This window comes from Magallana gigas, chromosome 3 (assembly GCF_963853765.1).
Source record: "Magallana gigas chromosome 3, xbMagGiga1.1, whole genome shotgun sequence".
NCBI lineage: Eukaryota > Metazoa > Mollusca > Bivalvia > Ostreida > Ostreidae > Magallana > Magallana gigas.
This window is the reverse complement of record NC_088855.1, coordinates 2,832,379-2,857,102: the sequence shown is the minus strand read 5'-3', so window position 1 is coordinate 2,857,102 and position 24,724 is coordinate 2,832,379. Positions and strand designations below refer to the sequence as shown.

The window sequence follows — 24,724 nt, the reverse complement described above, 5'->3', positions numbered from 1 at the left end:
TAAGATATGATTTTAAAAAAAAAATATGCATATTTTTATTATTGTGTAAAGTATTTTGAATATATGAGAATTTTATGATATATTTAAAGAGATCCATATTTTTATTAATTAGATTTTGAAATAGAATATGATACAAGTTTAGGTGAGCGATGTGGCCTGTGGGCCTCATGCCCCATCCTTTACTTTTCCTTAGTAACACACATTATAGGTAGTGGTATATATTTTATGCGAAAAACATATAATGTCAGGTGCATGCGCGTGTAATCTACGTGTTATCAACAATTTTTACAACATAAACCATGTCCACATTTACTAGTAGTTCAATTTTTGCACGATTCGCCCATTTGAAAAGTATAGAGTTTTATCAAATAATAATATACAAACATGAATGGTTCGTAAAGTCAAAGCATGCATGATTTACAGAATTTTACAATTAAATTACATGTATTTTATTTTTAAAGGTACAGTTAATTTAATATAAATACATTTTAATGAATAATTTAAAACTTTATATAATCTTATAACCCAATGCAAAACATTCTTGTAAAAATTCACACAACCCTCGGGCATATAGCACATTAACAGGATTTAAAAAAATAAAGATGTTGATTTTTCTTCAATATTAATATTTTGTTTGTAAAAATTATTTGTTTTTCCTGCACAGTAATTTTTTTTTGTCATTAATATTAAAATAGCGCAACTCAATTAAACAATAGCTAGATTACATTTACTCCAATATCAATATGATTAATCTGTATGTTATTGTATCAATTAAGTTTTCCTTTGAAATAAAATAAAATTCAGTGCCTTTGAAATAAAATAAAATTCAGTGCACAGATTGAAGTGCGTACAAGGCCAAAGCGCCATCTCGTGGTATAAATAAGTCTTATGACAAGTCATGTGATCAAAACATGGCCGGTGTCAGGTATGATTTGTTTATGTTCTGATTGCTTAGGGTGTTTTGTGAAAAGAAGAAAAGGAGATGCCTTATATGAATTTAAAGCATTGATATTTTCAAATAATTCCATTAAATTCTTGTTACTTTGCGTGAACAATATGCGATTCGGTAAGAACAATAGCTAGCATACATGTACTGAACATCTCTGACGATGCAGACATGGGTTATCTACACGTATGTCCTGCTTATTGGAAATAAAGTTGGTAGCTTATGATAAAAAGCTTGTGAAAAAACAACATTCTGTACTGTTTACATCACTTGAATGTCGTTTCCAAGGCATCCACTGTTAAGTTCATGACAGTCTCTCTCTCTCTCTCTCTCTCTCTCTCTCTCTCTCTCTCTCTCTCTCTCTCTCTCAGCTGATCACCGAAATCAGCCCGACGTCTATCTAAATATCATACGTAAAGAGCAGTGAGCAAAAATTAAAGATATATTAAATAACTCAGTAATGCAAATTCTATAATAATTAGATTATCATTTTATTCATTCTTTCTCTCTCATTCTCTCATGAATGACATTGATACATTTTCTTCTAATTTTCTATACATATACCGTGATATAACAAGCAAAAATAATTTAGATTTTAATACTGCTCTTGTTCTTTTAATTGTTATGTCTGAGACCAAGAAATTATTTATAACTGGAGTTCTGAACAGCATCATTTTCTGTTGATTTATTTCCGTCATAACAACTTTATATTTTGCAGAAAAAATGGTGTTGGAATTTTCTTTATATATGACCACACCATGCTACAGAAGGAAGAAGATGACTTGAAGGACGCAATTCTCTACTTCTATCCACCATTTGTCAGTTCTAAGTTCTTCTAAATCAATCATGCTTTGAAGTTGTATTAATTACAATCTAATCATAAAATGTGTGTAAATATAATTCTTTTGTTTAAAAAAAGGTGGAGGAAAACGACCAATGTGCCATGTGTGGTCAGTTAATGGGGATGTCGGAGTATCTGTCCTCCACTCTCAGCCAATCACCACCCTGTATCTTCTCCCTAAAAAATGGAAAGTACTGTCTGAAAAGGATAGGTGACTACAGTATGGTGAGTGAAGTCTGATAATTCCAGGCAAATATTTTATCAATGGTTATACAGAAGGCAAAATTAGTAAATACTTGGATACAAAATGACTTAATGAGCGTTATTTTGCAGGGACTTGAAGGAAATGCGGGAGACTCCAATGAACAATTAAAACGGCAGCTGGATTTTTTGTACAATTCCTTTGTCATGTATTGTGGTAGCATCGTGAATATCAGAAATGTTGGTTTAAAATTCTCATATCAGTATAATAAATTTTGATTTGAATATCACTTGATGATTTGAAATTGGTTGTGATTGGTTTTTCAAATAGTAAGAAATACAATTTTTTTTTCAGCAATATGCTAGAGATCACCAGGGATTTTTACGAGAACTTCGAGGTATCTGGGACATACTGTATCCATGTGGCTCTTGGCATGACAGCTTTCTCACTCAAGCATTCCAAATACAACCTACTCTAAACATTCCAAAGGCAAGTTTTCTCATCAGTTGATCTAAATCATGCTTTATGAGATCAGAAGTTGTCCCCCTTAACAAAACCTTGTGAACAATTTTCCAGGGTAAAGGGGAGGTCTTTCTACAAGCGTCCAACATTTTACAGTCCAGCCAGAGGCGACCGGGGGTTCTAGTGGGGCTGATCATGTATAAAAACAGGTAGGTGGGGGTGTGAAGCCAAGAATTTGGCTTTTTTTGGCCAGGGAATTAGCTTTAGTGTAATCTCTGGCTCAATATATATAAAGTCTCAGGCCCAGTTATTATTCGAAGTTGAACTTTACTATATGTACATACAGATTCATGCATTTATTCATGAAATTATCATTTATTCATTGAACTATCCATTCCAGGTATCATGTCTTTCATTTTCAGAGTTTTGTGTACTCAAGCATCACCTCAGCTCAGCAGAAAACTTATCCTTGTTACACCACAGGTATGATTACGCAAGATCTGAGCTTGGGGACAAAATAAGTACTTTTTTCCCTATACTTAATTTTTTGGTATCATAGAAAGGCCTCTCATACACCAAGACACAATCATTGCTTGCCAAGGGAGAGAATCCAACCCATTCATTTCTGAATTCTTTTTTGTTAATGTTCAGGTCATATGAATTAATACCCATATCTGTTTTCTTTTTGCAGCTTCCTTGCTTATCAGTTGACATAGGTAACTAATTAACCTTTCTAAAGATTTTCTTAAACAACAAAATCTATTGATAAAACATGAATTTGGGATCAGGTGTGCATGTAGTTTTCAAAGTTGGGTTGCAGATTCCAATACTGGTATCTAGTGAAACAACTTAATCTATTGATTGGATAATATTTGAGTTTGGAGTTAAGTGTATTAATGTGTATGCAGTTTCAAAGTTTTGACTTCATTTACAGGGGCAGATCTTCCAGTTGGAATCAGACTGGTAACCATTTACCTGACTAATGAGGAATACTCTACGCTAGGAGTCAAGCGGTACACTGGAAACAAGCACTGTAAAACCTCCAAATTTGTATGGATGACACATGGTTCTGAAAATCATGCCTCCACCACAGCTCAAAGCAGGGGAGATAATGCAAAACGTAAGGAAATGGAGATCATACACGAGAAAACAGAATCAGTGTCAGTAGGAGAGAAGGACAAAGGTTATCTCTCTGATGCATCTGTGGAGTCAAGGAAAGGTAGGAATAATGTGAGAAGGAGTAGTAATTTGTGGACACCCGCTGACCACCCTACACAAATCACGCAGGGGTTTGAATCTCTACCGCAGCAGCAGCAGCAAAGTGTGGAGGGTAATACAGACCAGGATGTGTCCATTAGTGATCTCGAAAACGATAATCCTAGCCAACTAAAACGGAGGGGGGAAAGAAGTGTAGAACCAAAGAGGGATCGAGTAACAAATGAAAATAATGTTAATTCTAGCAAGTTATCAAGTGAAAATGTAAATACAAAGTGTGTGACACGAAACAGTGTGAGTTCTGAGGTGTCTGTGTTGTCTGGCATCCCCCAGACGCCCGACTCTAAGGAGATGAATGATGTACAGGAGAGCAAGCAAGTGGGCAACACTGAGAATAGTTCCAACATTGAAATAAAAATAGAGGAAACTGTTGAAGAAAATGCTGAGAATTTAGAAGGAAACCCTTCAGATGTGACGTTGATACATCCCGGGGAGGGCCTGTCTCTGCCAAGGACTCCTGAGATTTTGTCAGACATCGAAACTGTTGACATCGGACTCTCCGGCTCAGAATCTCCTGAGACCCAAACAGCTGTAGGATCAAACACATCATCTGCAGACCAACTGAAAGAGAGGTTAGAATTCCCAGTGGGCGTGTCCTCGGGTGTGGGGATGTCTGGGGATGAAATGAGTGACTTTACGGAGGAGTGTGTGCCGCCAAGCTCAGTGAACAGCAGTATTCGGAGCTCCAAATACTCGTCCTTCAAGTCGAGTAAGTTTGACTCGCTGACCAGCGAGAGCACGGTACAGGAAGAGGACATGTGGTACCCGGAAATGGACGACCTTCAGGATGCCATTCTGTATGTTCAAGGTCACTCAGAGATCTCACTTCTTCTGTTGATGGAAAGTTCAAGTGTTCCTGACCAAAAAACAATTCAGAGTTTGGTAAGAATATACATGTATCAATAATTTTATTTCAAGAAATTCTTGTGTGAATATGGAATTACTGTTATTATGTATTTAAAATTATGCATGTTTTGACTAAAAGCTTTGCCTTTACTCAGATTTTCTTTATAATTGGTATGCCTGTACATGTATTGATATAGATGTACAGTATAAATTTTTCATGAGGCATTTTATAAAGTATCTTTGATATATTAACAGTGGAAAAATGCCCTTCCGCAATTGGCTGATTTAGACAGTTCTTTGAGAGATATCCTTGATGAAGATCCAGTTGAGGTAAGTACATGTTATGTATATCATGAGTCAATAAACTCACACCATTTAGTGTACATTATCAATTCTTTTTTCAGTGATTGTTAGCATGTATAATTATAATTAATTACTTCCAGTATCAAAGTGTTAAGATATTATTAATAAGTGTAACAGGATAGGAGAAATAATGACTGACCAGACCAGGATAATAACCTGGGCTCCCTGAATCTCTAGCCAGGTGCTCTACCTACTGAGCTATCTGGCGCCAGTATTTGAACCGGTCTGACTGTCACATAAAAAAATAGCAAAGTTCTTTCACTGTTTTGTGCATTGGTCTTAATCTGACAAGTAGTTAGATGATTGTTAAAAGTGGAAACTGTATCAGTACACTGCCTTTATTTACCTGTTCATTTATAAGCATGTTTCTTTATCAGTATAAGAGATTGTACCGTAATATGCACGTACTTATTTGCCCGTTTATTTAGCAGAGTTCGTTGAGCGCATCTTCATACCTAAAGTATGACAGCTTCTTTAACAGCCTCTCAGGTAATTATCCCTGCATCAGTAGGTTTCTATACTTTGAGTAAATAAGTTTAAAAAACTAAAATTGAATCATCAGTATGAATGGTATGTTAAACATGACAGAGTAAGGAAGACAACTCTTGTCTTTTACAATTCTGTTGAAATGTCTGTTGACATTAAGCCTTTATGATCTGGACTTTCAGGGAGTGTTTTGAGTCCAGTGACCAGTGAGGAAGAGAACTTCCAGAAGCTGGCCAGCTCCATCCATCGGTCGTTCCAAGAGAACCCCAAAATCACTGACGTCCTGTTTCAGTAAGTCCGCCATTAACGTGATTAATACACGGTCTTAAAATATTCTGTGTATATTCTGTGTACTCAGTGAAAATGCATATCGTAAATCTGAAATTTTTTTACATCAATTAATTTTTACGAATCCGAGTCATAAAGCTATAGATTAATTTTTACATTTTAAATTTTTGTGAATTGTCGTCGGTGTTAAAAATAAAAGGCACTCAAATATTAAATGTCATACATATTGACATGCGCAATGTTAGTTTAGCTTCTGATATTGTATATTACTGCCACCTCTAGAAAGACTGCAATTAGAAAATCAATTTGATCTTTAGGCATGATTTATGGCCAGATTTTCATTTTAACCAACAAGCCTAACAAGTGGTGAGAACACTTTTGTGAATAAATTTGCGTCCATTTTGAGATGGTAGCAATAACTTTCATATCAGTCCCAACTTTTGACTTAAAATCTTAACTTAAAAAAAAAACTTACTCTGTTTTAATTAGTTGATATAGAAATAAACATCTAGAAAAATAAAACATATAGTAAATAACCTGTGAAGTTTCCGAGCAATGGAATTGTCATTCTCTGTGTTTAAAAGTACTGCTCTCTCTTTTTTTAGAAAAAAATTTAAGATAGATATAATGCTGCCAGTCAATCGAAGATATTTTTAGTGAAGCCCTTCTCCACACGGGGGTTATAAGGGTGATAATCTGGTTATATAAAAAGGTTTTTGTGAATGACTACTATTTATGGACACCTGTTCATATAGTATATAGGAGTAGAGACAAGCCGTTGGCAAAATTTTATTTACATTTTTTTTTACTGTTGATTAATTTTTAGGGGAAAAATTTTGTGAATGCATAGCACGCGTAAATTTGCTAAATAATTATCAACCGTAAAATCCAGAATTATGGTATAAAGACATTTGTATCAGTATTTTGTATGAATTATACTTTGCTCTGCTTAATCAGATTCTACAAGAGACAAGATATTATCTATCTTTATTTTAAATATATATAAAAGTCAGAGATATTAATCTTTCCTTGTTTTTTTTAAAGTATAGTTGCAGTATTGGTTGTTTTTGTCTGTTTTCTGTTTGTTGTGTTTTATGAGGAATATAAAAACATGACTTACCAGTCTGTCCTCGCCATGTGAAGATGGAGGAAGGAGGGGCAAGGAGTATTGATGCTTGAATTCAAATTTTTAACTCAGAATTGAAATATCTTGATTTTTAGGTCACAAACAGCCTACTGCCTGGGTCACAAGAATGACAGTGAGGAAATCTTTGTCATGTCTCAGGACGTCGACTCCAGAGGACTCAAACCGAGCACCCCGAACTCGGCTGACCTGAGCCTGATGTCGAGTCTGACCAAGAGTAACGAGGTCATGCTATGATAGCACCTTCTCATCTCTTCCATTTTATAATCAGAATTGAGGCTAAGCTGAGGTCGTAATTGGTTTTATGATAGGTGACAACTTTCCGTTTTAACCTTGCTAACATGCAATATTTTTTATGTGCTGTTTATTATATATTTACGAGGGTTGTCCCAAAATAATGTAGACATGACACATAATTTATAATCTGTTCACTGCAATTTCATTAGACTTCTATGTTTTCTTCAATCACCCTTTGGCAAACAATGCTGAAAAGTTCAAATCTGTACTTTATTTATTTCTCGAGAAAATAAATTAGTAACAACAAGTTTTGTCAGGCGGCGCAATGTGCGACGTCAAAAATTTCCAGTTTTACGTTGTTGCTAAACCCTCCACATCGTTCACGATAACATTTACGTTTTATTTCCGAAAATGTCTCAGAAAAAATATTATCTTTGAACATGTACTCTGCGTGCACATTCAATATAAATTTCTAGTTTTGTTTTGTTTTTAGATGTTTTCTAAGTACAAACGATCTGTCGGCTCCAAACTTGTTGTCTAACGTCCGTCTTACCAAAATGTGTCGTACAACATTTTAACGTCCATTGATATCGTTCGGGGTTTCTTTTTTCCACTTATTGTCATCATACTTAATAAAATATTTTCAATGTTGTTTAACTACTTATTCACAAAACGCATTTCTCATCGATTTTGTTAATTTCATTTACTTCCAAAGCCGCTTAGGATTTATTTCATGGTCTTTACAAAATTGTATCAGTTACTACTTCGCCGACTTAAACGCTGAAAGCGTCATTTTATTACAGTTAACTTTTCAACTTGTCACAAAACGCGCTCTAAAATATTTAAACGTTTTGTTATAGCCAAAACATTTTCTGAGTAAATAATAGAATTATTATCAAATATCGGTGTATGTTTTATTTGAATTTTTTCATTCGAAAAGTACTTTACCGCCCAATTTTCAATTCATTATGTTGATTTTAACTTTTTGTTTTTGACATAGCGCCGCATGTAGAATTTCTGATCTAACATGCTTTCATTTCACTAATTTAATCTCAAACAATATTCGATTTTAAACCATTATTTGAATGCAAATTTCTTGAACCCTTTGTGGCACAAATTTCATCTTCCTTTGTCTTCGATTAACTGAATAACGCCACTTGTCTACGCTATTTTGGGACAACCGTCGTATTCAGTGTTACAGTGTTATATAAATTTGCAAGAGGGGCATAATAGTTAAACATATCACATTTCTCTTAAAATTCCATTTTCTATTTGATCAATATGAAGTCAATACATGTATATGGACATGTTAGAGATTTGGATATATCCTGTTTTGTATGCATACCACCTTGTCTATTTATTTGTTGAAACTGTTAATTGGAGCTATGAGTTTTACTTTTATCTGTGTGTACATGTATGTTTTTAAAGTGTCATTATTTATTGTCATGCATATTTGTGCCAAACTTTGCTACAGATGGTGCTAAGTTGTTGAAAATGTTGGTATGTGATAGTATAAATATTGATACAAGGGTCAAAAGAAAGTTGCTCCTTTTTGCTTTCATACAGATGTACAGTATATAGAATCGACCACCTTGTCGCAGCCAGTAATAAGTACAAATATATCAGTCCAGGCCTTACCAGTCTACAGTACAGTATCCATATAGGGCATTCTGATTAGTCAACTGGGTGTACCTTTACCTGTTAACAAGGCCAGGTTTAATGTTTAATTGTAACAAACATGTTGGAGATTTTCCTCTTAGAGTTATCTGCCCTAAATTGGTGAGAGAATTATTTTGGTTTTGATTGTTGGAAATAATAATTTCACATTTTCTAGGTAATATTTAATAGTTTTTAAAATAATATCTGTATTCAAATGTATTTCATCATTACATTTCATATATGTGTATATTCTGGATTTTTTTTAATGCAAAGAGGGCCAAACTGAATATTTAAAATTTATAAATTGTTTGAGTTAAATGAGCTTCACTTATACACAGAATGCTATGAATGTACATTGTATAAGGCACTTATTCAACCTTGCATTTTTGTAATCAGAAATCTACAAATGGAAAGCTGATTAAATTAAAAATATGTTTAGAGGCTGGGGCCGTCGAAGGGGGGTGGGGGGTGGGGGGTTAAAAGACAATTAAAATTTCTTGCAATAAAGTTTACGTGTACTTGATAAATACACTGCATACGTACAGTGTATTTACTTTGAAAATAAACGATATATTTCTCTGTGTTCTATCATTTATATTCAATTATGATAGATAATGTTCGTTGACCAAAAAATAAGATGAACAAACCTATAAATCGTTAATGTCATAGTAAGAAGTATTTGTCTTTAAAAAGCTCGCTTGAAATCTTACAAAAATAAAATAAGGTTGTAGTCTTCTGGTTTATCGTCCATTGTTGGAAACTGCCGGAGTCTGATGCTACACGGTACTTATCCAATACACGATGCCTGACAGTAGAGTAAACCACCCACAACTGAATGCGCAAATGTGACTTTCAGTATAAATGTAATAGTTTGGATAAGAATTTGATTATATCCCCTGGCCCTGCCGTCGCCTACTTTCCTCATGTCAATATAGTAAAACACGCGTATAGCGAACACGTTTGTAATGAATTGACGCTTATAGTGAAGGGATTTTCATTTTCCGTGTCATTTCTAATGCAATATTAGTTGTAGTATCGTATATAACATTACTTACAGAAATACATATTGAATTACTAGCAGTAGTAAATGTAATATTACTGACACTAGGTACGTATCATTATGGAGGTAAATGTACAAACACATTTGTTACACAAGTTTAAATGTATTATTACTCAGGAGGGTATGTAGCATTACTGATGAGAATAATAATTTGTGGTTGTAGAATCATTTAAATTCAGATGAGCAATTCATTAAACTCTATTCATGCATCCTTTGCATCCTTTAATACATTATCCTGTAACTAAAGTCTGAGTAGGCACATGGAGTGAATTCTTTGAATCAAAAGATGCATTGTGGCATTTAAATTTTGAATGAGATCTTTAGATCACTAAACACCAAGTCTATAATTATGAACACTGTAACATGCAGTTGGCCATCACGGGGCGTTCATTGAGGCCTCCAATGGTCTTCGTAATCCAGTAATAAAGTGCGAAAAGGGGCGATTTGTAACGATTACATGAATGTGAGAATCTGATTGAGTTGATGTAGTTGGAATATTAGAACACGATTTCTTGTGATCATTTTCAGACACTGAGTAGATGTAGATATTAGGTACAACCTTCGCGTACCAGTCATTTTAATGGTACAAGTAGAATTTGTCATCTCCATGTAACTGTATCGATCTATCAGCTTTTCCTTATATTAATTGTTACAACAAAGCTAGTGGTAGTTCTTTGTTGACATAGATTTCCGATATTGTACCTATATAAACCTAGCTTACCCTGCTTTGTTTTCAACTTCAATAAAAAAAATGTCATTCAAATGATAAATATCAAGATTTGCCTTTTTCTGGTTCATAAAAAATAATCAATATATTGAAAGAAACACAGAAAATCGAGGTATATAAATTCTCATACATAAGGTAGGATGTAGTGGCGTTTATTATTTATAGGTGAAACCCCCAGCATACATTTGAAGTTTAAAATTAAACTGCCTTCGGATTAAAAGATTCCGACAATTGTCTTGTACAGAGTAATAAACTGTAACACTTTTATATAAATTACCGTCAAAAGACTTAGCCTTCCGATCATTGGTCCCGTGCAGCTTGTTCAATGCCAAAGGTATAGTTAGAATGTAATTATATGAAGGAGTTAAAAGATGCTAAACATACGTATCTTACTCTAGGGTAGCTAATATGCATGATATGTAAATATGACTACCATATTTCTAATGCAACTAATATAGTTAAAAGAATAAGAAGGAAGAGAGTATTTATTGCAATGCGTATTTCAGTACTTCCAGTACCATAAAAAACAACGTTTAACGAACATGTACAAAACAATCACCGACAGAGATGACGTCACCGCCGCTCTACGTTTTTGGCAGCTTGGTCCTGGCGAAGCAGTCGTACGCCGTCTGGTCTATGACGTCAGTGTTCTGCATGGCGTGTTCCACCCACGCCTTATCCTCGTCTCTTATTGCACCCTTGTTGGTCCAGCGGTAAGGATTCATCCCGTACGCGTGGCCCCACGGAGACCGGTTCGATTTCACCTCCCGCACCTGGGAAGACGGTCCATATTTGTCCTTTGGAATATCGAGACTTACGTCAGAATTTGGACGTACCGGTTTGGCCTCGTCTAACCGACTGTCCTTACCTTTCGATTTTTTAATTTCCAGAGAAAATTCACTTTTTTCATTCGGTCCTAAATTTAAACTTGTTTTTGTAGGTTCTTGTTTCTCAGATGGCGGTTTTTTCACGGATTCAGGTATTGTTGGTCTAGGCGTTTTTATGTCCTCTGATTTTTCAGAGTCTTCAGACTTTTTAACCTGGATCTCTTTGTCGTACCTGTTTTCCAATTTAAGATGTGTTCGTGGGGTTTCAAACTTGATCCTAGAAGTTTCCACCATCGTGTCCAATTGGTTCATAGAACCATAAAGTCCTTTTTCACTTTTAACCACTTCCGGTCTTGAAGAGTTATCAATAGAGGACACAGATCTCCGGAGGTCCATGTATCGCTTCTCCTGATGGCGACCAAAGAACCCCCCTCCGAAATGAACCACGTTTCTGGTCAGTTTCATGTACCCTAGTTTGGTGAGCGCGTTGCTGAGGTCAGGAAGCTTGTCTATAGAGTTTACAATTGACCGCTTAGTTCTACCACTGTCCATGGGCGGTCTCGCACCGCTCTCTGTGAATTCCAGCTCCTTACCGCGAATCTGGGAGTATATATTGTTTCCTATCGTAAGAGCAGACGAATATGTGTATTTCACATTAGAGTCTTTATTCGATTCTTTTACGTTTTCTTTTTTATCACTGTTTGAACTGTTAGAGTTTCTGGACTCCATTTTCAGCCTGGCCCGTATCTTGGGGAGTTTCTTCGCCTCTCTCGGACTTTTCTCTCCCTCGTTATCAGAATCGGATTTTTTCTCTTCTTCACCTCCGTCCAGTTTCTCCTCGGTGCTTTTACTCATGACCGGATTGAGTCCCTTCAGACGGACCATGGCGCCGCGGTTCTTCTTGTGGAACTGCCACAACTTTTCTCGTTTCTTTAGCTCCTGGTCCCTGGGGGTATCGATCACAAACTTCCGGACCCCTATGTGAGTGACGGAGCGTGAGAGGTCCGTGTGTAGGACGTTTGGGAGTTCCGGTAACCGCGGGGTCTTCACAGAATCCATAGCGCTGTCTAAGGCGTCGTCATCCTCATCTAAGGCCGGTTTGGTCAAGCTTCGCCCTCTCAGTCCCTCTGTAAAGATAAAGTCCATACTGTTCACCGTCTCATTGGAACACACAGACACACGCACCCACTGACTTAGGGTGTGATTTAAGAATGCGCAAGTTTTTAATTGTTAATCCGTTTACTTTATTGCAATAAACAAGTGCGTACGTTTTTAATCAGCTCAAAAGGGTAGAGACCTTGTACAGCTCCCAAAAGGAGCCTTGATCACTCAAGAAAAGGTCTGAGATTCGATCCCGCATCATAATCATTATAAAATCATCTCCCCATCGACCCCAGCCAGCGCTAAGCCATTACAGACTATCGATTTAATAGAGCAGTTTATATTGCGGTTGATCCTACCAGATTTTAGTTTTAATATTCTATGATTAAATGACTTTATTCACGGACAATACTTTTACCCACCCTCTCCAGCCATTGTTTATTGTTGTATATCTACAGGCAGGACCCCTCTTCAAAGTTCATGACAATTTATCATTTTTAGCTATATTAAAAATATATAAATCTTGGCTTATTTTTCCGTGCTCTTGAGAGAAATTTTTTGACATTCTTATGAAACTAAATAGCATCAGAATTCCAATTAAAATCCTCATTCACCATTTGAAATTCTGCACTGAAATGAAAAGTCGTCCACTTACCGTTAAAGCATAGAACACGAAGTAAGGGGGCACTGGTCCCACGACAATGGGGAAAACGACACTTCAAGCCAGAAAGTCGAAAGAAATGACTAATTGAGAATGAAATAATTAAAAGTAAGAGGACTGTACAGCTGTGTATTCGCCGTGCCAGTAGACACAATGAATGGAACCCGGCCTACAGATCAGTATCGCTGATCAAACAACACTCTCAACTGACGAAATTAAAAAATGGCCTGGCTTGTCTGTTTTAAATATAAAAAAAAAACTAACTCGAAACTTGTTCCAATATTTTACCCCAATTGTCCTCCCAGAGCGTTATACTTGAATAAAAAAAATTACAATTTTCTTCCAAGATAGATAATTTTATTTCTAAACTTTATTTTATACCTGTCTTTCAAAAATTATAAGATTTAAGGGCCATCAAATAATTGTACCATATCCCAAAATTACCCGCAAAGAACTGTGTAGGACTCATGTGTATTGTGCAACAGCATATTACCTGTCTTTTTCGAGAATAGGAAGATTTTGTTCATTTTTTTATAATCTTCAGAAATTTAAATTAAAAAGCACACGTTTAATGAGTATAATGCATTTGCAATTCATTTACAGATATTACAGATACTTTAACGGGGCTTTAATAATAATTTCCTTCCTTGATATTAGGAATGTAACGATTTAGGCCTAATGATACGTATTTCACATCTGATGAGTTTGCTGAGATCGACAAATCAAGGCTTTCAAAAGACACTAAAACGGGCAAAGCAATCATGCTAATATCGTTTAATTCGGTGCAAATCCGACAGGTCTAATTGTTGGCGATGAATACAGATTTAAGCGGAAATAATAGTGTATCGATATTATCGGCTTCCTAAAGCGACCCTCTGAGTCTCGATCAGCTGTGGTCTCTAGATCTTACAGAGGAATCTTCCCCCGTCAGACCGAATCGACAGCTCGACACTTGTTCAGGAGTAGCGCGTGTCCTCGCGTCAATGTGTGCGTGTGTCTGTCGGTATGTGGTCTAGTTTGGGATCTCCTCAACTACCACTCACAGATCCAGGATATCACAGTAACACGGATATTAAGTGGAGAAAATCAAACTCTGGAGAAAAGCTCGTGTCATTTTAACCGAACTTGTCCCAGGACAAACTATTTGACTTCGACATCCCCCCCCCCCTTCCATACCATCTTTAATTTGGCTCGCGCGTTACTCGTCTATTTACTCGTCTACTTGTATGTACATAATTGCAAAAATAGACACGTGTGCATTTTTCCCGCATCAATTGTTAATTTATAAATTAATTCTACCAACATGTACTTTTGGTATCGGACTTCTATAGGCTATAAATTGTTGAACTTTTGTTTTGATGTTGGTTAATTCTTTTCATTGTTCCATAACATTTATATAGAATATAACAAAAACCCTGTAATTCAAAACTATTTTTAAGATTTAAAAAGCGCCGCTGTGGTGAACTTTGCGGGGGTTAATTGCTCTAATAAATTAGTGGACAACCCTAAAAACAACTAGACAACGGTTGACAATCGGCCATTGTAAGAAACAATGGGGCACTATCAGCAGGTATCTGGTATCGGTGCACACAGACAATAGAAAACGCAATCAATTAACAAATATGTCAAAATTATCTCCCCATTGGAGCTCCTACAATAACTCATATATATATATCCTTTTCTCTTAATTGTTTAAAATTTCTTTTGACCTTATTATTGTCTGACCCACCACTGCGTAAGAAGTATGCACTTTATATGCATAGTGATACAAGTTAATCTATCCATGCATATTTTAATTAAGTGTCGTTGATTAGGAAATCGTTCCCAACTTCCATTTTCATTCCGACAAAACAAAAAAGAGGATATATAAAACAGACATTGTATGTAACATACTGTGTTTTAAATGTTACTTTTTTATTCCTGCAAGATAAATTCAAATAGTTTAACAACAAAGAAGAAAAAAATACTTTACATAAATACATACATGTATGTACATTTTTTAAAACTATCGTTCCTTCTAAAATGTGGGAAAGTAGAAGGGAGTATATGTCTTAGTTACCTCTTTCATTCTGGATCCTTTCGAATTATTCCCAAGCAAATCTATCATGTCTATCAGAGTCGCCCAGTATACGTGTAGTCGTGTCTCAGTGTCTTTGAGTAAAAAGCCCACAGTTAGCGAATTCGTATAAATTGAAACTTCTCTTTATTGGTGTCAGTGTAACAATGAAAAAATTTGACAGAACTATGCATGTTTAAATCGCTCTGATCTCCGCTATTGACGCGGGCCATGCATACAGTATATTTAGTTAAAAGATAAGTAACCGATATAGATACATGTCATTGGTGGGGGGGGGGAGAGAGAGAGAGAGAGAGAGAGAGAGAGAGAGAGAGTCACTTGAAAAGGTGCTTAAAAAATAAAATATTTAGAGAGAGAGAGAGAGAGAGAGAGAGAGAGAGAGAGAGAGAGAGAGAGAGAAGAGAGGGGGTATACAAATGTCACTTGAATGGGTCCTTGAGAAAACAAAACAACTTAAATTTTATTATTAAACTTAAAGTTACACTCAAGCACATTATGAAGGGAGCTCGCAATTCTAAGATCGATTCTTGATTCGGTTTACAATCTTAAACATGTTCTACAAGTCCACATTGAAACTGTCAACAGCGACAATCTGACTGTACAAATACACAATTAGTCCACGTTTATTTACCTTACTACACAATAATAGTCCAGACCAGGCCGTGCAAATACACAACAAGTATCACAGAATTGGCGGAGAGAAATAAATATTTATTTACCATAATTTCGGTTTGTTTACTTACATATTCTGGCACTTTATTCTATAAATTGATCAGTATTTGTTGAATTTGAATAGATAGTGTTTCTTTTCTACTCACGTTTTATGTACATTAAATTCATTCAATTAAAAAGAATGTACAGGTTAATCTAAGTTAATGAGCAGGAATGCAGAACATATGCTTGACATATTTAGTTGAACTAGCATATACTGCACTGATTAAAGGCGATTCTAAGGTTTTGTCTACCCCAATATTGATAAGTTTACGGTACATAATTGGAAAAGCGAAAACAAACGTGGAAAAAAATCGGCACCGATAAAAGATGATCAAAAGACAATTATATAAACGGGTCTTGATCCAGATCCAGAGTGAATTCAAACACTGATGAAATGTAGTGGTAATCGATATACGCCTTCAAAGGACAGTTTGAAGAACTTCAATCAAATGGATTCTGACATACAGGTTGCGTCAATCTCAACATTAAAAGAATCCACGACGGGCTCCTCATGCAAATGTGGGTATAATGTTTTTACAGGTGTCTAAGGATTAATTTTGACAATACAGGGCCAATCAAATTCAGTTGAAGAATAACAATTCAACAAAATATATGTTTGTATTTTCTTTCGATTAGTATCCAAGTAGCAGACCCATTAACATTAATTTGCACATTACAATTGATAGATCAAGAATGAATGAAGAATAATACAGTTGAACTTTTATCAATTCATTAATAATATATATAATGTATTTTTTTATGAGGGAATTGACACTTAAAGTAGGTAAAATAGATTACAGCACTGGAAACCCCCTCTCATAAAGAAAGGTACGCACGAGGATTTCCGCAGTATACCTGTATCAGACCCCGCCCCCCCCCCCTCCCTCAGCTATCAAAAGACCCCCACACTCTACCTACGATTATTTTATCCACTGGGTTAGAATCACCAACACACCAATCTAATGGTAAACAAAGTCAGTTTATCAACAGAACCGGATTATTTAATACGTAGTTTGTGTCGTAAATCTCTATATACAACGTTCCATGAACAATCACAGAAATGTTTGTTTATTCTAATATATATTCTCTTTATTCACAGGCGGGTGTCTTGGATCAATTTCCGAAAGATTCGAATATTAAATCCCAGTAATCACAAGAAATCAGTTGACAAATGAATATTCCCAGTCATCTCCGGTGTTCCATCTCCCCTTTTTACTCATACATGCGGTTGTTTCAGTTTTATGTTCTCTTATATCGAAATCGTCTATACGGGCTTTTTCTGTTCAAAAATATCTTTTTAATTTTAGTTTTTAATTATGCCAATCGAACACTGACGAACAGTGCACAAATTTAATGTAGCTTATATTTTGTGGTGTTGTCGATGAACTATCACGTTACATGAGAGAACATAGAAAGGCAAAACTCTGCATTAATTCAAATTTAGTGGCAATTCTTATAATAAAAACAAATACAAACTAAAAACATGATGATAAGGAGGCGGTGGTTCATTCTTCAAACCCTCGGGTTTGCATTCTAGTAATTTCCAAGGAAGAGATCTTTTTTAAAAAGAGGAAAAGGACAAGGTGCGCTTTTTTTATCTTCCTCGTCTAAAATTAGATGATTAAAGAAGAACCATCTCTTCTTTTTTTTTTGGGGGGGGGGGGTTGTGTATATAGATGCAGATTTTATATCCACCGACTCAGATGGGGAGCCTACATGGGTTTCCCACTCGAGCCAAAATAAAGAATAAGCAAAGATATTTTAAAGTTTACATAAAGTTCTTTGTAGTTTTTACGACTTACTGATTTTAAGAAGGTAATTCCTACATCAGAAGCGAGTCTCCGGTGTATTGGTAACCGTTACATAGAACTAGTTGGTAAGTGCAGAACTATCGGGGACAGAGTACCGGCCCTCTCTCCCGCTATACTCAGTACTATGGGACCCACCTAATCACCTGACAGGTGTATACTTCAGGGCGGGTCGAATCACCAACATTTAATGTTTAATTAGTTATGAATATCGACGGAATTTTTAAATCCCCTACAATAACTGACCATATCAATTTATGCACTTTATTTCCCGAGTATAATAGAAAATCGGCCATAATTCCATAAAAGCCCGGAGTCGTGCTCTCAATAACAGTTTAATTTACATGTCATGAATAATTTCGGTGGAAACATTTCTGTGTTGCGCTGATCAGACTACGTCAGTGTTTGCTGGTGGTGGACCAAGTTAATTGTTTTCTTGACCCCTAAATCCGATAAATTCTTCTACCAACAGGTATCATACCACAATCTAATATTCTAATAAACTAATTTAGCGTGTAAAGGCATAACTGTATCAAAACAGCCACAAGCTTACACAAAATAAATTCTGATAAATAATCACGATTCTCCACTTTGGTTACAATAACCCAAGCACAACGACCCTTGTGATGTCAGAACATACAACTACCCCCCCCCCCCCCCCCCCCCCACCAATAGGCAAAATTGTATACATCCATGTGTACAGATTAAGAGGAGTACATACCTGGTATTTGGTATATATAGTTTATGTGGTATACAGAACATGTGGTATATACGACCACTGGTACACAAAACTTGTTGTAGAATAAGAGATGATAGAATTGAAGAATCACCTTAAATGAGTTCACTATTAAGGGCTTGATTGTGAAATTTTCCTTGGTAGATACTGTGAACCAGGAAATCTCCAATATAAAAAGTACAAATTCCTCCTGTACGAAGCTAGATTTACAAAATATAAATAACAACTGGTTTGTTCCATATACCGGTATAACACCATACATAAATGAACAAACACAGATAATGTTCACCATCATGTTGATTTTTCTCTTTATTCAATTGTATACCGGTAATTGCCAAGAGATACAATGTGAAAGACAAACGCACCAGAGACGGTTCATGAATAATTGCATACAGAGGTCAATAGCTTTAAAGTTTTAATACATGGATTGGTTTGTTCTGTTCACAAACATGAAATTCCCAGAATGTTGAGTGTTTGGTGTCCGTTAATAACATGGCATCCATATTTTTTTAGTCATCACCTAGACACAGCGTCAAAACAAATACACTGCACCAGTAACTCCACAATCTGGCCTCTGATTTTATAGCTGAGTCAAAATTTTCCCTTTTTCTTTCATAACAATAATCTTTATAGGGTATCAGTTTTGGTAATCAGAAAAAATTAATCACTTTATCTTTGCAAATGTACTGTGTCAATGTGATAAGTTCAAGGTTGGTAATGAAGTAATTTCAAACATCAGATAAATATGTCACAGGTTGCTTACGATCACACTCTGAAAAAAAAAAAAAACAAGAGAAAGTTTATGAATATGTGTATAAACATCTGTAAAACAAATAAATACTTTTGTCATTTTTTGATGTAATTAGATGGTTAAATTGATACAAAAACATTTTAACATAATATTTAAATAATTGTAAAAGCACATGTATTAATACTGTGACAATTTTAATTTGAATTATTCTTCTTTTTAATTTTTGCGATGATAGCACCTACTTCTTGACAACTTGAACCACGTCCTCGTCATGAAGCGTGTGCTCTTTCCCTACTTTCTGTGGCTGGTGCTTGACCGAGGACCCCCAGACTAGGCCACTAAAACAACAAAACATAAAATCTGTGTCACAAAACAAACCAATTAGTGTTGGCTTTAAATGAGTTGTTTTTTCACTTGTGTAACTTTTTAACTTTTAAAATGCTAAAAAGAATCTTTGTTGATAAATAATAAAAACATTGATATTACATGCAATGAAAATTCAAATACTTGGAAAGAACTGTCTATGTAATTTCTTTAAAATCAATGTAATTTCATTATTTTGACATTAATGAAATTTTTAATTAGCTAATATTAATATTATTTCAATTCTATATAATAATGAATATTGAGTACTTTGACTACACAGAAAAGTTGAATACTCTGACAAAGTAAATTCTTTTTGACTACAGTGACTATTTGACTACAATGACTATTACTGACTTTATGGCTACATTAACAATAACTGACTATTTTATAACATTGACTTAATTGACTATGAGGATTTCTATGACTACAGTGACTATTAATGAATAATAACTGACTACATCAACTAATACTGACTGACTAGACTACAATGACTATTACTGGGTAATGACTACACCAACCACTACTAACTAACTAAACTACACTGACTATAACTGGCTATTGTGAATATTCTTTGCCTACACTGACTTTAACTGACTATTGTGCGATCTATGACTACAGTGACTATCGCTGACTATTGTGCATTCTATATCTACAGTGACTATTACTGACTATTTGAACTCCTTGATGATGGCTCTGTGCAGCTTGTTACAGAAGTCCTCCACTGTACACTTGTCTATCTTGACCACTACAGGTGATGTGTAGTCCGGCAGCTGACCTTTGGGCTTGGTGTAACTGTCAAATGAAGTTAAAAATGGCTCAGTTGTATTGAGATATTGTCACATTATGTATTAGACTAATATTATACATGATTATTATGAATGAAACTGTGACATTACAAATTTTCTAATTTAACTTTATCGAAAAATATGATTTTTGCCAAGTTGCTGAAAACTCTACAAATGGATGATTTAGTAATATCATAAAATGACATCAAGAATACACTGAAAGCTCTTGAAGTGCAAGGTAAAAGTAAATACAGTGACTTATTGTCAAATTCAGCGAGCACAAAAACTCTAGAAGAGCAGGATTTACTAATCACGAGCATGATGGACTCACATTCTGACGAGTCCCAGGTATTCCCACATCTTCTCCAGTAAATCGTCAAAGTTCCACTTGTGATGGGCCGAGATAGGCACACAGTGAGGGACTTTGTAGATAATGTCCAGTTCCTGTGAACATAAAGGAAAATCATTACAGGCTGACCACATGTAAAGTACATATCATTACTTTTTAAAATACCCTTCAGAGTGACAGTACATTCTGTTACATAATGAGCAAAATTAGTTGTGGTTTTGCTTCCCCAAATCTTGCAAAAGGGAGTTAAGTTTCAAAAATGAGCTGAGCTAAACTCTTCTTGATTTCTTACCTCTATAGAGATCTGGTCGATCTTGTTTAGGATGTATATACAAGGGATGTAGACACGGTTCCCCTCCACCACATCGATCAGTTCCTCAGCCGTACAGTCGGAGCGGAGGACAATGTCGGCATTGTGCATCTTGTACTCTCCAAGAATTGTCTTCACCAAGTCAATATCTAGCTCGGATTGAGGAACCTTCACAAAATGGAAATTTAAACCAACATGAAATAGAAACCATTAATAAGTTTGAGTCTTTAAAATCACTGGTACCTATATTCAATATATTACAGCTTTTACCAACAGAGCAGTGGATACCAAGTGTTTTTCATGGAATTGTATTTTAATTCCGTATGTTCCTCCAATGATAATTAAATTTTAGGACGATGCTTTTCTTATGTCTGCATTTCTTACTTACTCATAGCTCATACAATTTTTATATCCTTGATGTAAGTGAAAATATAATTGAATAAACTGGTCTTTCTAAGTATACTACAGCGTAAAGGTAATCATGAAGCGGTGTTAAACTTTTCCCAATATCAACTGAACTACCTCATATCAATTACCTGTTATACATATAATCAAATAGTCCAATTCAAAGCCTTATAAAAACTCATTTCAGTTGGTGTCCCAAAAATGGTATCCACATTTATCAGGACTATTTTGTTTACCAAAGTTTGAAGGTTTATTCCGCCTTTTTCTTTCCGACGGAATCCAATGTTGGGTGGTGATTGGTTGAGTCTGATCCCAAATCCTTCCAACTCGTGCTCGATGAGCTTCTTGTGTTGTAGAGGTTTCAGGACGTCGAGTACAATGAAGATAAGGGAGCATGTCCGAGCAACTGTAATACAGCAAAAATAGACCAATAGATAACTGTAATACAGCAAAAATAGATCAATAGATAACTGTAATACAGCAAAAATAGATCAATAGATAACTGTAATACAGCAAAAATAGACCAATAGATAGCCATACAATACAACTGTAACACAGCAAAAATAGATCAATAGATAACTGTAATACAGCAAAAATAAATCAATAGATAGCCATACATTATAACTGTAGTAAAACAGAAATAGATCAATAGATAGCCATACAATACAACAGCATGTGTACAAAAATTTTCTCTGGAGGGTCTAAGGGATAATTTTAGAAATTTTTGCCAGGGGGTGGGTGCAGAGTGGGGTAAGGGTTAGGGGGTTGAGCATGTCTGTGTATACATTTCCATCCAAGGCCTATCTTAATACCGGTAACTCTGAATTTACAAAGAGGAAGTGTCATTACAATAGTAATAGATTTACTAGTCAATGTATCACAATACATTGGCCCACAACATAATGGATTGCTATAGGTAATACCGGTAGTTAACAGATTGTTGTTTTTGTAAAATTAAGTATATGTACATGTACCTCACCGCAAAGTTTAAGATCTAACCAGCGCAACCCTTTCCAGACAAATAAGATGGATAAGCAAGGAAAGTTACCAGTGTTCTCAGTACAAAGTAGATTTAAACTGACCTGCAATGACCTGTTTTCCACGCCCTTTCCCATCCTTGGCTCCCTCAATGATACCAGGAAGATCAAGCAACTAAAATATGAGCAGAATTATAATCTTTGTGCAATTTCAACAATAGGTAAAGCAAATTACATAAAAAACAGGGCATGTCTTTAACTAGAGGTAAATATTTACCTGAATTTTTGCCCCTTTGTATCGTATAACACCGGGAACAGTTGTTAGGGTGGTAAATTCATAGGCAGCCACTTCCGAATAGACTCCAGCTAGATTACTAAGTAGAGTAGATTTTCCTACAGATGGGAAACCTAAAATAGAAATTCAAATATTACAAGATGTGTGGTATAAAATTACAGAAAATGTTTCTCATGCAAAATATATCTACTAACATTTTTTTGGGTAAAACATTAATGTTTTGAAAAGTGTTCCTACAAGTAATGCACATTTTCAATTGACAATGCACACAAAAAAAAAAAAAAATAAATAAAATGCATACATAATCTGAAAAGGCATGAGAAACATCTGGATTTCTGGTAAAAAGTTGAATGGTATAAGGTTAGCCTTACCTACAAATCCAATACGGGCGTCTCCGGTTTTGGCAACATCAAAACCCTCCCCCCCTCCTCCACCCCCACCTTTAGGTTCGATGAGTTCTCTGCGAAGTTTTGCTAGTCTGGCTTTGAGGAGACCAAGATGACCACTCGTCGCCTTGTTTTTCTGAGTCCTGGCCATCTTTAAATGAAATAGAAAAATTGTACATGCATATTTTAGTAAATTTTGAATTGGGAAAAAGGATCTATTGAAAACAAGGAGACATAATGCTTTTAGAAATAGAGAGTTAGGCTCTTGAAAGAGCATTTATGTTCCTCAGTTCTTAAATTAGTTTGATGTTAATGATGTAGGACTGTTTATATTTTTATCAAAATTTAATCAAATTTTCGGTGAAAATTTCAGATTAAAGATGTTGACAGCAAAGGAATATCAGATGTATTAATAGCCAGTGAAGATATTCTAACTGACTGACAATTTGCAATGGGAGTCAAATGTTATCCAAATGGGGGTTTGTGCCCAGCCTGTTAATTTTTTCAATCATGTAGATGCATCCATTTAGCAGTGATTCATTTTGATGTGTGTCCAGCGTAAAATACACACAAATTTTGCTCAGGAAAGATACTTTCATTTTTATGAGCATCCCAAAAGACACATTAAATTTAGAAATACACATCTCATTGCTAATTAAGAAATTCAAGAACATCGATTGTTCCTTTCTTAACCTACTAAGTAGATCCCTGGATTAAGGAAACAAACTCTGCAAAAGCCAAAATCTCATTTGTCAACACTTAGTTATCAACCAATGAGACTCAATGATACATGATATTATGGTGGGGAAATTGAGTTCGATCACGATGCGACCAAGTAAAACAAATAAAATTCCTCCTAATCCAGGAAAGATTAACCAGAGTTTATGAAAAAGTAGACCAGTGGCAGTTAATCTGAAATTACTAACAACAAATAGGTTTATGCTGAAAGGAACACTGAATCCAGAACGTGAAATAATTGATATTGGCGACGAAGAAACAGAAAACTCAGAAGGGTTCAAGGGACGGCACTTAGCCCCTCTCTTAGTATGGTCATTTAAAATTTAAGTTTAAAAAAATGTAGCTTATTTGATATTTATGTTCTTTGGGGAATAAAATGTGGACTCATCAGTCATTGTTTTCTGCCTGGGACTCTTGTGGTTATGATTCAGAAAAGTCCATTTTGAAATGAATCACTGCATTTGATTAACCAGGCTTTGATTAATTATCATGAAACATATGTATCCCTGTGTATCAATTTCACTTCGTGCTGTACTTGCTTTAACGGTCTTATAGTAAAACGTATGAAGTTTAATAAGATTCTCCCAAAACACTTCAGCATGGTTTGGAGTATTCAACCTCAATATCCCGTGATTGAAGATCTTTAGATTTTCATAATACGTTGTCATAACAGACCAAACGTCGCTTAGTGATCAAAACTACCCTACCTCGGACTCAATTTCAGCTATTCGTTCTAAAATTCCCATTTTTCTCGCAGATGGTTTTCACGTTGAGCCTGTCCCGGCAAAAAGAGGATTACTAACCCGACTTGAAAAATAAATCTTAAAGACTCTCATGTGTAACGATCGGAAAGGAAATGAATTTAACATCTCATATTTCTTTATTTATTTTGCTAAATATTA

General features: G+C 35.4%; 3 protein-coding genes across 8 annotated transcripts; 1 reads left to right on the top strand and 2 right to left on the bottom strand.

Annotated features, from left to right (window-relative positions):
* The first annotated feature begins 854 nt into the window (after positions 1–854).
* Positions 855–9,325, top strand: LOC105345695 (BLOC-3 complex member HPS4). 2 transcript variants are annotated; one of them, XM_011453953.4, is made up of 13 exons: positions 855–925; positions 1,665–1,764; positions 1,866–2,012; positions 2,121–2,228; positions 2,344–2,478; positions 2,566–2,660; positions 2,874–2,934; positions 3,143–3,167; positions 3,386–4,608; positions 4,828–4,902; positions 5,367–5,424; positions 5,604–5,712; positions 6,931–9,325. In XM_011453953.4, exons 1-13 carry the CDS (start codon positions 912–914, stop codon positions 7,088–7,090), a joined length of 2,310 nt encoding a protein of 769 aa, XP_011452255.3. In that variant the 5' UTR covers positions 855–911; the 3' UTR covers positions 7,091–9,325. The 2 variants fall into 2 exon arrangements, with proteins under 2 accessions (XP_011452255.3, XP_011452254.3); XM_011453952.4 differs by having other exon boundaries at positions 5,364–5,424.
* A 1,678-nt stretch (positions 9,326–11,003) lies between these two features.
* LOC105345694 (neurofilament heavy polypeptide) lies at positions 11,004–17,921 on the bottom strand. 4 transcript variants are annotated; one of them, XM_011453951.4, is made up of 2 exons: positions 17,719–17,921; positions 11,004–12,490 (listed from the first exon to the last, which is right to left on the bottom strand). In XM_011453951.4, the coding sequence occupies exon 2, from the start codon at positions 12,420–12,422 to the stop codon at positions 11,121–11,123; it is 1,302 nt and encodes a 433-aa protein (XP_011452253.3). In that variant the 5' UTR covers positions 12,423–12,490; positions 17,719–17,921; the 3' UTR covers positions 11,004–11,120. The 4 variants fall into 4 exon arrangements, with proteins under 4 accessions (XP_011452253.3, XP_019929840.3, XP_019929841.3 ...); XM_020074281.3 differs by lacking the exon at positions 17,719–17,921 and adding an exon at positions 16,021–16,439; XM_020074282.3 differs by lacking the exon at positions 17,719–17,921 and adding an exon at positions 15,185–15,354.
* An 835-nt stretch (positions 17,922–18,756) lies between these two features.
* Positions 18,757–24,685, bottom strand: LOC105325905 (developmentally-regulated GTP-binding protein 1). 2 transcript variants are annotated; one of them, XM_011425684.4, is made up of 10 exons: positions 24,530–24,685; positions 23,070–23,235; positions 22,681–22,811; positions 22,509–22,578; positions 21,663–21,832; positions 21,004–21,189; positions 20,694–20,806; positions 20,247–20,369; positions 19,454–19,549; positions 18,757–19,232 (listed from the first exon to the last, which is right to left on the bottom strand). In XM_011425684.4, the coding sequence occupies exons 1-10, from the start codon at positions 24,566–24,568 to the stop codon at positions 19,226–19,228; spliced, it is 1,101 nt and encodes a 366-aa protein (XP_011423986.1). In that variant the 5' UTR covers positions 24,569–24,685; the 3' UTR covers positions 18,757–19,225. The 2 variants fall into 2 exon arrangements, with proteins under 2 accessions (XP_011423986.1, XP_065934143.1); XM_066078071.1 differs by lacking the exon at positions 18,757–19,232 and having other exon boundaries at positions 19,450–19,549.
* Positions 24,686–24,724: the final 39 nt, after the last annotated feature.

Bases quoted from the DNA above. Each gene is read 5' to 3' on its own strand.
- LOC105345695 (XM_011453952.4), top strand. The intron at 2,935-3,142 runs GTATGATTACGC...TTCTTTTTGCAG, and splicing joins TTATCCTTGTTACACCACAG to CTTCCTTGCTTATCAGTTGA. The intron at 3,168-3,385 runs GTAACTAATTAA...CTTCATTTACAG, and splicing joins TTGCTTATCAGTTGACATAG to GGGCAGATCTTCCAGTTGGA.
- LOC105345694 (XM_020074281.3), bottom strand. From the start codon at position 16,042: ATGAATTTAATGTACATAAAAC. The intron at 12,491-16,020 runs GTGAGTAGAAAA...TTATCTTTACAG, and splicing joins GAATTTAATGTACATAAAAC to AGGGACTGAGAGGGCGAAGC.
- LOC105325905 (XM_011425684.4), bottom strand. From the start codon at position 24,568: ATGGGAATTTTAGAACGAATAGCTGAAATTGAGTCCGAG. The intron at 22,812-23,069 runs GTAAGGCTAACC...TTTCTATTTTAG, and splicing joins CGCCCGTATTGGATTTGTAG to GTTTCCCATCTGTAGGAAAA. The intron at 22,579-22,680 runs GTAAATATTTAC...CTCATATTTTAG, and splicing joins ACAAAGGGGCAAAAATTCAG to TTGCTTGATCTTCCTGGTAT.